Here is a 12,042-nt window from a genome sequence, read left to right on the forward strand (position 1 = left end):
GACAGTGCATGCTGCCTAGAACAGCATGTCAGCACATTCTGTAGACAGACCACCGCGGTGGCCTGACTCCCACGCTTTCCTCTTAGATTTAGCTAGAACTTTAAGTTAGCATTAAAATCATTCATGTAGCGCATCCGACTCTGTGCACATGTCTCGCCGTACTTTAAGTTTTATTTTAATATACATTTAACTAATTCAAATTCATTAGTTTCTTTTTAAAAATAGTGTCCCGCGCTCCCGAAACTTGACTGGCGCAGCCGGTAGGATCCGTGTCGTTACCGTGCGCGTGCTGCTTATAGGGCTCGAACTCGCCCTACGTGCGGTTTTTGGACTCAATATCGTCGTGTGTAAAAACTGTACCAGTGCAGTAAAGCGTCGGACCGGATCCTGCGAACCAAATAAATTTTGTCACACTTACGGGACACACTGAGTGTTCTAAGGCGACAGGACACTAAGGACATGGAAGCAGCCGGGGGTTGGTGAGTACGACTTTTCGCCTTCCTTCGCTTATCTTTGTTCCAATATTAATCTGAGATCGGACTTCTCTCAGTGATACGTACTCTGATTTTTTTTTTTTACTAAAAATATAGAACTCAAAATCGTTCTTATTTTATATTTAAATAGTTACATTAATTACATTAAGATTATAGATAAGGTGTGTGCATGCTAGATTTAAGATTTTGTGTGATATAATTGATTGGATTGTGTTTTAAAATGGCGGAGGTCAATTTGATTCCGAGTGAATTTTCAAAAATTATACCCCTATTTAACGGAGACAAAAGACACCTGAATTTATTTATTCGTAAGTGCGAATATGTTATTGAAAAATTTAGAGGGAGCGATGCTCAGAATGCTTATATTATGCATACCATTACCAGCCGTCTTACTGATAATGCAGCGGCCCTTATCAGTGAGCGAGAGGACATCTGTACATGGGATGAATTCAAAACGCTATTGATTCAGCATTTCGGTGATCCTAGAACCGAAGAGAGTATAGCTATGCAATTAGAAGGTTTAAAAATCAAACCAAACCAATCCTATCATGAATTTTGTAACCATGTTCAATCGATTAGAGCAAACCTTATAGCTAAAGTTAATATAATAGATGACGAGAATATGCGGCAAAGCAAAATCACGATTTACAACAGATTAGCTTTAAATGTTTTTCTATTTAACTTGCCCGAGGAGATGCTACGCATTGTCCGATTAAAATCACCTGAAACATTAGAGGACGCCCTAAGTGTAGTGCTCGAGGAAGTGGATTTCCACGAACAATATCAGCGTAAAAATAAAACGAATAAGCCTCAAGTACCAGCAGTGCCCTTTAAATTTCCTTCTAATATATCTCATCCAAATATCCCTCAAAACCAAGGATTTGCTAAATACATAGGAAACATTCCTAACAATACTCAAACCAATTTCAAGTTTGGTATACCTGTTAACCGACAGTTCGGACCCCCTCAACAAAGTAACCAGCAGTTTGGCTATCGACCAAACTTACAAAATCAATATCAGCAGTTTGGTTACCGACCAAACCTACAGCAAAACAACCAACAATTTGGTTATCGCCCTATCCAACCCACCCCCTTTGGGTATAGACCACCTCAAGGCCTACAACAACTACCAGCGATGCGGCCCCAGCAGTTTGGACAGCAACAAACTATTAGACCTCCACAGCCAAATTTTTATTCCAAAAATTTTACTAATGATGTTTCCATGCGTACCGCTCCACAAAAAACAGGCCAAGGTTTTCGTGTAAATGAAACAGAATTATACAATGAGCATCCGATCGAATGTTTTGACACTTACACGGAGAGTTATCCCAGCCAGGCGGATCATTATCCGTATGCCTTCGATACGTATGAATGCGATGCGCCCACGCAAGACTACTCTTATCAATGCAACGATAAGGCGGAGCCACTAGATACGACTTGTACTCTCCATGGAGCGGAGGAGTCAAACGAGCAGCATGTTGAAAATTTTTACATACGGGCCTCAGTAGGGAAAGACAAATTATAGAAATAAATTGTGACGTCAAATTAAAATTACCGTACATTTATTTACCGGAAATTAACGCAAAGCTTATGATCGACACCGGTAGCACCCGTTCGTTCTTAAGCCCTCAAAAGGCCTACCAGTACTTTTTGCCACTAGTTATTCACGAACCGTTTGAAGTCGTAAGCACGCATGCCAGCTCAAGACATAATGAGGTTATTCATATTCCCCTAACACCAACTTTTAATACCACTGACCTTCATAAATTTTATCTGTATGAAGTAGACCCGAGATATGACGGCCTAATTGGTAATGACTTATTGACAAAAATTGAAGCCATTATTGACCTTAAAAATGCAGTACTGAAAACGAAAACCACGGACATCCCTATTGTTCACAATTTTACCGAGTACGTAATAAATCTTCCCCCACGAGCTGAAATGAGAGTAAAAGTGCCTACTGACTTATACTCAGGGCAAGCCATTTTAAATCATACAAAATTTTGTGATGGTGTGCGAATGCCTGATGCTCTAGTAACCTGCAACAAGGGTTACGCCACCACGGTTATTCAGAACACCTTAGAAAAGGGAATTGACATTGTTGTAACAGCCCCATTTCCGACAGCAGAATATAAAACAATTGATAATGACGTAAATTTTACAAGCGACGAGACACGCACCAGTGACATTCACTATGACAGCATACTTTTACAAAATTTGACAAAACTAAGACTGGACCATATGAGTACTGAAGAACGTGACTGTATTGTTCGTCTATGCAAAGAATATAAAGATATATTCTACAGCGATCAACTGCCACTGTCATTTTCTAGTCAAGTTAAGCACTTTATACGTACAAAAAATGAAGACCCAGTTTATACAAGACCTTATAGACAACCTCCTTTCCAATCTGAAGAAATTAAAAGACAAGTTGAAAAACTTTTACAGGACAATGTTATACGCGAATCCCACTCTCCTTGGAGTTCCCCGGTACATTTAGTGCCCAAAAAACGAGACGCCTCAGGTGAGATAAAATATAGGATGGTTATAGACTACAGACGTTTAAATGACTTGACAGTCGATGACAAATACCCCTTGCCGAATATAAACGATATCTTTGACAAACTTGGAAAGAGTTCTTACTTCACTACACTAGATCTTGCTAGTGGGTACCACCAGATTGAAGTGAATGAGGAGGACAGGCAAAAAACAGCTTTCAGTACGCAATTTGGCCACTATGAGTTCCTCCGCATGCCTTTTGGACTTAAAACCGCTCCAGCAACTTTTCAAAGAGCAATGGACAATGTGTTACGCGGGTTACAAGGCATCCATTGTTTGGTGTATTTGGATGATATAATTATATTTTCGGCCAGCTTAGAGGAACACTTGGACAAATTACGAACTGTATTTGACAGACTGCGAAAGACTAATCTCAAGGTTCAGCTCGATAAATCTGAGTTCCTGAGAAAAGAAGTGCTTTATTTGGGACATACTATAACAAAAGACGGACTAAGACCCAATAATGATAAAATCACAGCAATTCAAAATTATCCTCTCCCCAAAACGACCACTGAAATCAAAAGTTTTTTAGGCTTAGTGGGATACTATCGACGATTTATTAAAGACTTTGCAAAATTGACACAACCATTAACAGCGTGTTTAAAAAAGCGAAACAGAATTACAATTGATCAGAAATATATTGAAGCTTTCGAGAAATGTAAAGAGCTCCTTACGAGTGCACCTTTGTTACAGTTTCCAGATCCTACTAAACCGTACATACTTACGACAGACGCTTCTGCAGTAGCTTTAGGCGCTGTACTTTCACAGGGCCCCATAGGACAAGACCAACCTATTGCGTACGCTAGTAGAACATTAAGCGACACTGAAACACGATACAGCACAATAGAGCGAGAGCTACTAGCCATAATTTGGGCCGTAAAACATTTTAGGCCATATCTTTATGGTCATAAATTTCGTATTTATACAGACCATAGACCACTTGCATGGCTCTATTCACTTAAAGATCCGAATAGCAAGTTGACTCGCTGGAGACTACGACTCCAAGAGTACGACTTTGAGGTTATCCATAAGAGCGGAAAGCAAAACACAAACGCTGATGCTCTCTCTCGCATAAAGATTAATGCTTTAGACTCTGACGATGACAATGACCGAGAATCCATGGTGGTTAACGTTGACGATGACCTAAAATCATTTATGAAAGAAATTGATGACAGAGTGGCTCAGTTAGGAAAAGAAAAGGATAATTCTGGCACCATAACTATTTCTGACTCATCGGCTACTATGACAATATCCGACATTGAAGAAATGGACTATCCTATTGTGTCTGACAAAAGTTCAACTGAAACAGCTCATTCGGGAACAGAACTCGAATCCCATGGTATTCCTATTCTACACGAGGCGATTGATACAAAGCCAAACCAAATTTTAGTCTACCAGTGGTTTAGGAACGAACTCCAAGTAAAAAATCTGTCTAACAAAAGGCAAAAAATTTTAGAAATCTTTTTACCCACAAACAATGACGAGTTAATAAAGAAATTTCTGAAGGAATACATCAGGCCAAATATTAAATATTTCATTTACTTTGAAAAGGAGACACACAGAAGGGATTTTTCGAAAATTATTATAGAATTGTTCAAGAAGGGATCGGTTGACTTCTATGAATGCACTGAAAGAGTGATTTATGTGGAGGATGAGAGAGAACAGAGAGCAATCATCGCCAAATACCATGAAGGAGCAACGTGCCATCGTGGTATCAAAGAAACTGCAGTCCGGATACGAAGAAACTACTATTGGGAAAATATGATGGAGATAACAGCAGCAGTCATCAACGCTTGCGAAGCGTGCAGGAAAATGAAATATGATAGAAAGCCTCTTAAACCTGTATTACAACTTACGCAGACTCAAAATTCGCCATTTCAAGAGCTATTTATAGACCTTTTCTGTATTGAAGGAGTCTACTACCTAACACTTGTTGATGCTTTTAGTAGATTAGGTCAAGCGATCGAAATATCAAATCGTTCCACTCCCGAAGTTGTACGTGCTCTAATGAAGTATTTTACCTTTTATGGAATTCCAAAAAAAATATCTAGTGATCCAGGGACTGAATTTAATAACGAGTTAATGAAAGAGTTTATGGCCCTACATAAAATTGAACTTCACATTACTACGCCAAACAATCCAAATTCGACAGGCATAGTAGAACGATTTCATTCGACCTTAATAGAAATTTACCGTCTTGCCAAATATGACCAAAAATATACTGATGCAGCCTCCATAATGACTTATTCTATTCTAGCTTATAATAACACCATTCATTCTACGACAGGCCTCGCACCCTTTGAAATAGTTTTCGGTCACACCAGTGTTAATCAGGCGTTTGATATAAATTTTGAAAAAACATATACCCAACAATTGCTAAAAGATCATCACAAGCGCATGAAATATTTATACAATTACATTAGTAAGGACATGTTAGAAAAGAAGGAAAAAATTAGGAAACAGAAAGGTGGCGAAGCTGTACCAAATTTAGAAGTAGGCGACATTATATTCAGTAAAGATATTAACACACGAAAAAGTAAAGATAAGCCCCGGTATCAAAAGGTAAAGGTAATAGGTCCAACAGATAGAAATGTCGTACTCGTACAAAGAGGCGCCAAGGAAACAAGGATTCCAATTAAAAATGTTAAACGTCCTCCACAGGTGGTGCTTAAGCCTGATGGTTCTGTACCTTCAGATGAGCCACAGCCTTCAACTTCAAAACATTAAGGACAACCCCGGGATATTGCCTGTCAAGTTGGGACAAGCATATCGACAAGAAGATAAATGGACAGTTATCAAAGTTTTAGATTTGAATGATATAAAGGAAACCCTTAAATTTAACGTTAATAAGTTTTTAGAGTTTGATAAATTGGTAGATGTTAATAAACCTTTTTCACATGAGTTTTATAATATAAGGTTACACGCGTATGATTTATATAATATAACCATTAACAAATTCAGGCAACTTGTTCCGTCTAGCAGATTTAAGAGAGGCATCCTAAACCCTCTTGGTTCTTTAATAAAAGTAGTCACAGGGAATCTAGACCATGAAGACGCGATTAAATATGACAAATTGATCTCTGAACTTAAAGGCAATCAAATACATACAGAAAAGAAATTAATTATTGTATCTAAAATGTTAGATGGTTTAATAAATAGCACCGAGACATTACATAATAACACGTTAATATTAGACGAACGTCTTAAACGTATAGAAAAAATTGTTAAATACATAGCATCGAAAGAAAATAACTCCGTTTATAATACATATATGTTAAGCTTGTTCAAACTGTTCATTGGAAACTTCAGAACTATATACTTGACTATTAGTGAAATTGAAACTGTTTTAGCATTGAGTAAAGTCTCAGTGTTACACCAATCCATCATAAATTCAGATGAGTTTCTCAAAATACTGGAATCTGTAGCCAAGTATGATAATTTAGTATATCCTGTAAACCTAAATAACTTGATAAAAATTGAAAAAACTATAGTTGTTAAGTCGTATATGAAAGAAAATCAGATTACGTTCATTTTAGAAATTCCTTTAATAGATGGAAATATTTATAATTATTTTAAAATTTATTCATTACCCATGTTTAAGCCATCAACAAACCTTACCTATGTTATAATTCCTAAATATCCTTACCTTTTGGCGAAAGGTCCGAAATACCACCCCATCAACAGTCCCTGCGACGAGCTAGCCCCGGGACAGTTCCTGTGCAAGGAGAATGACCAGGTCATTTATCCTGAACGAACCTGTGTTGAGCAGCTGATGCGGTTTCATTCTAATCTCACCCTCTGCAGAGTTTACCCTGTCCACGTGGAAGATATCAAGATCCAGAGGATCGATCCTGCCAATTGGATTGTCTACACCAGGAGCAGCCAAATACTTACTGAAAAATGTAATGACGACACAATCAAAAGACAGATTCAGGGTACTTACCTTATTTCCAATGCTGAAGACTGCGAACTCTACATAGAGAACTTTAAATTAAACCGCCGGAGGTCCATTGCTGCCGATTTCCATTTCAAGGTTACACCCGTAATTGGTTTACCTAAGCCCGACTTCCTGAAGATGAACGTTACCACGGAATTATCTAAGGTGGACATTAAAGGCGTGTCTTTGGATAACTTGAAGCATCTCTCTAACGTATTAAACAGTGAAAGGTTTAACAGTGATATCAGTGAAAGTGAAATAATAGACACTCGTAGTGTGAGCTTAGCTACTATATTCCTTTATGTAATCTTAATTATAAGTATCATTACTATTATTATATGGAAATTTAAAGTTTTCAATTTTACACGAAATCACCAAGACTCAAAATCGTCGGATGATTTCGTGCTTGAGGAGGGAGGAGTTATGCCACCCCTAGCCCGAAGAACGGTGACAGTGCATGCTGCCTAGAACAGCATGTCAGCACATTCTGTAGACAGACCACCGCGGTGGCCTGACTCCCACGCTTTCCTCTTAGATTTAGCTAGAACTTTAAGTTAGCATTAAAATCATTCATGTAGCGCATCCGACTCTGTGCACATGTCTCGCCGTACTTTAAGTTTTATTTTAATATACATTTAACTAATTCAAATTCATTAGTTTCTTTTTAAAAATAGTGTCCCGCGCTCCCGAAACTTGACTAGGTAGATATTGGTAAGAGATAAACAAACAAACATTTGGTTGTTTTCATTGGAACTTGGCAAGTTTTGATTGGTCGGAATTTGGGAGGAAATTGCACATTAGACAACGTCCGGTGCGGGACACGGACAAATCTTTCTGGAAACGACTTTTTTATTCAGCTGTTTTATATTTTATTTAGCTTTTTTACGTAATTGATTCTATGCTGGCCGGAAAGAGAAAATATGGAATGCGTTCAAACGCGTTCCATATTTAATATTTTTTGTTTAGTTCCAGCTGCTTATAGCCGCCTCATGGTGAAAACCTTTTAAGAGCCTTTTTCAAATGTCACATTCGACTGTGATTTTTATTCACAAAGCCTCGCAATAGACACACTAGTTTCAATTTAAAAAAAAATGTGGGATCAGCTCATAATTCTGAGGAAATAGCAAGTGGAATTTTCCGCTTTTAGCTAGTTTCAATCCAGATAAATAATTGTGTCTCATTTTTTTACAAATTGAAAATGGAATGAGATTAATCAAAAAAAAATTGAAGTTTTCTTGATGGTTTGTAGATGAAGAAAATTATATCAAAATGTGAACGAGAGAAAAGCGTTACACAAAATATATTATTATTATTTTAATTCATCATCATCATCATCAGCCCATTAACGTCCCCAGTGCTGGGGCACGGGCCTTCCCTATGAATGGATAGGGAGATCGGGCCTTAAACCACCATGCGGGCTCAGTGCGGATTGGTGGTTATTAATATCTGCTAATGCAGCCGGGACCAACGGCTTAACGTACCTTCCGAAGCACGAAAGAGCTCGAGATGAATTTTTTGTGGTCACCCATCCTATGACCGGCCTTTGCGAAAGTTGCTTAACTTCAACAATCGCAGACCGAGCGCGTTTACCGCTGCGCCACCGAGCTCCTCGACTTAATTATTTTAATTAATAAAATTTAATAAAGTTATATTCATGCAAAAAATCCGCACCTATTTTATTAGAGCTGTCTGTTGAATAATTATTACAACTTAACTTTTGTAGGTACAAGATTCTAATCATAGTTATTATTTATTTACACCATAAACAAACTTACAATAGTTACATTTACTTAAAATAGTTACAGTAATGAAATAGACTAGTCAATTAATTCATCATCAGCATCATCAGCATAATAAAGATACACAAAACTAAAAATAAAACAAATTATATACAATTAACAGCTAAATTGAACCTTACTTTTAAAACCCCACCTCCAATCGTACCTGGCGCAAATGTATCCATAATGCTGGCTGCGAATTGAGATCAATATAATAAGTACGCATTACAATTTGAACTGGGATCATTTAACGTCGTACCAATTAACGAAGACATCGTCAATTAGTCGAAATGATATCGCGGCAGGAACAAAGACAAAATATTTTCTCACGCTAAATTACGAATCTTAACTCCTTTAATTGTTTTTGTCGTCAAAACAATTTGGTTCATCATACGAAATATAAAATTAATACAACGTTAGTAACGTAGGTACCTATTAATTTATAGACGACGAGATACGCCTGAGAAATTACCAATGCGGTATCTTACAAATCGCTTTTTTTTTCTTTTTTTTTTGTAATGTACCTGTTTGTCTGTGTCTGTGGTGTCTGCTAGTTATAAATCTTTCTTTCTTTCTTTTTGTCTTTCTTTCTTTCTTTTTCAATTCCATATTTTTGTTACAAACAACATAATATAGCATTACGCTTGTGTACCTGAAGGCATAGACAAAGGTGTATAACACATACATCCTCTCCTCGTCAGCTGTGTTTAAGTTCCGCGTAATGGGGGGGGGGGGATATTATGAAAACTACGTGATATCAATTATCTAAGATCCAAACATGAATTCAAACTCATAAAGTCTAATTCAGTGGTTGCCTGAGTCGGGATTCGAACACGGCTGTCACAAATTCTATTTTATCTTCCCAACTATTTGTATCTACATGATTTGAATATTTAGGTATCTTTCTCAATATTCATCTAAAAGCTACAACACCAATATGTTGTAAAGGTACATAACAAGAACTTGTTATGTTACGTTATATTTCGTTACATAATTGAGACACGTTACGAATATTGTAACAGGAACCGAAATATAATTTGGGAGCACGGAAATAGGTAGAGGTGGTGAAAATTACAGAAAGGATGTTTCCGTGTGCTATATATGACGATGGGTTTATTTTATCAGTACCGCGATGTATTCACAATTGAAATGTTTTGACGATCTATTAGTTTGATTGACAGTGTAGGCGCGTGTTAAGGCTGGTTTATAAAAAAAACCGACTGTGGCATTGTGTCAAAAAAAAAAAGAAATCGATTTTAATTATAAAATCAAAATTATTTGAATTCTATACCATTGGCTCTTATGTACAAAGCCAAAACTGAGTCAAGCTGTCAGTTATCAAATTCCTATTTCTCTCACCTTTACCTTCTCAAAGGCTTATTCAAAAACTGTAAGTAATTAAATTTTGTTTGACAAATTACGTTTTAAATTAAACTTTACTGAAATAGGGTCAAGAACTTTTAAGTTATACAAATTCATTTAAGGTATTTTGCTGATAAAATTAAACCAAGTTACAAATGCGCTTCATAATGTTAGTTCTCCTAGGGGACATTTTACGGCCCACGTTATTCCTAATGGATCGAAATATCATAGTTCGATTTACATTTCATATTATAAGGGATGTTACAGACTTAGAGCAGGCGATCTGTTTGAATGGGACCTAACAGTTGAAACTAAGTTCTAAAAGGGATTTTACGATTCTAAAAATAGACGCTTTTATCCAACTCTAAATAATATAAACCTTTTGTACAAAGTACGATTACGATTAGTGCGTGTAGATTAGTTAATCTACCTTTTATTATAACGTAAAAGTACACGCATTAATTATTTATAACTATAAATAACTAGACTGAATCATAATGATGATCTTCCTCGTCTCTTGAGTTTTGTGAGTTGATATGTGATTATAACAACTTATAAAATGTTTATTCATTCTTACTTAAATGACATTTGAAAATTTATATCTATCTATCTACTCAGCCTGTATCCACCCACTGCTGGGTATTAGACCTCCTCTCTTTCACGCCATCCTTTCCAGTCCTGTGAAAGTCTCATCCATTGCTTTGAAAATTTCATGTTTAACAAAATAAAACACCTTTATACATAAACTTTTATTCCTTTTCTATAGCTAGGTGTTTTCGAATACCACAATGTAATAAATATTTCACAACAAATGAGATGATTAAAATTCTTACCAACGTTATTAATGAGAAATTTTGCGTTTTAGTCATTGTTATGGAATAATAATTACGGGATCGTAATGGAATATCAGAGAAAATATTTAACATGGTTTTGTCTGAATTATAACTTAATCATTTAGATTATGTTGGTTTAGAAATATAATCTGGAATGTCTAATTGTATCTGCTTTGTAATAATGATGATTTTTCGTATTTAATAATTACATTATTATTATCATATATAATAACATTATAAAGTTCATTGAAGGAGTCAGTAAGTATATTAATGACATAAGGACCCTATCTCACAAGGGTGAGCAACCAGGTGAAATACTCTCATCTTAAGACGTCCACCACCTCCTAATGGTCATTGCAACAAACATCCTCTATGCTTTTTTGTAATTGTTCTGTGAAAATTTTAAGTGATGTTATTGTCATGTTTTTGTGTGTCACCACACACAAAAACATGACAATAACATCACTTAAAATTTAGAATAGATTTTTTTTATTATAAAAGGACACCTCCTTTTATAATAAAAAAAATCTATTCTATTATTAATAGAAATAAGTATGTTATCACTAATACTTTACATCCCGGATAGTTCGGTTAGAAAGGAGAAATTCACTTAGTCTGTTTTAAGTCTTCCGGGGATGATGTGCTTTAGTGTTATTCCAACAAAGATAGAATAATGAGTGATTTCTTGGAATATTAACTAAACGAAACATATTTCTTTGTTTCAGACGAAATCATCATGATTACGCGGAAAGCAATGAACATCTGAAGATGCCTGGTGAACGCAAGCCTGAGAACCTTCGAACGGAAACAGTGAAGAAGAAAAAGATAAAACGAATCGTGCACTCAAATATAATATTGGCAATGAGACGATTTTCGTAAAAGATAAGCCAGTAATGATGTACGGTGTAAAAGCTACTCACAAAGTGTTTAGACGCATTGTGTGTGGTTACGAGAAGGTTTATGAAACGAAAATAAAACAAGCTAGATAAAGGTAAGAAAACTAAGACCGAGCGGTTTTTGGACATAAAATAAACAATTACACTACGTTTAGACCGGTAACTCTCTGTCCCGCATCAATT

At 36.2% G+C, this 12,042-nt stretch overlaps 2 protein-coding genes across 2 annotated transcripts in view; both read left to right on the forward strand.

Moving 5' to 3' along the window:
- Positions 1–12,042, forward strand: part of LOC126377137 (octopamine receptor beta-2R-like) — a 182,640-nt gene that overhangs the window by 157,079 nt on the left and 13,519 nt on the right. The window contains exon 5 of the mRNA XM_050024815.1: positions 11,689–11,954. The gene's annotated coding sequence lies outside the window, so the exon portion shown is untranslated. The remainder of the gene's footprint in view (positions 1–11,688; positions 11,955–12,042) is intronic.
- Positions 291–7,672, forward strand: LOC126377055 (uncharacterized). Its single transcript, XM_050024683.1, has 2 exons — positions 291–479; positions 5,715–7,672. The coding sequence occupies exons 1-2, from the start codon at positions 460–462 to the stop codon at positions 7,456–7,458; spliced, it is 1,764 nt and encodes a 587-aa protein (XP_049880640.1). The 5' UTR covers positions 291–459; the 3' UTR covers positions 7,459–7,672.

The sequence above is a fragment of the Pectinophora gossypiella genome, chromosome 22 (genome assembly GCF_024362695.1).
Source record: "Pectinophora gossypiella chromosome 22, ilPecGoss1.1, whole genome shotgun sequence".
NCBI lineage: Eukaryota > Metazoa > Arthropoda > Insecta > Lepidoptera > Gelechiidae > Pectinophora > Pectinophora gossypiella.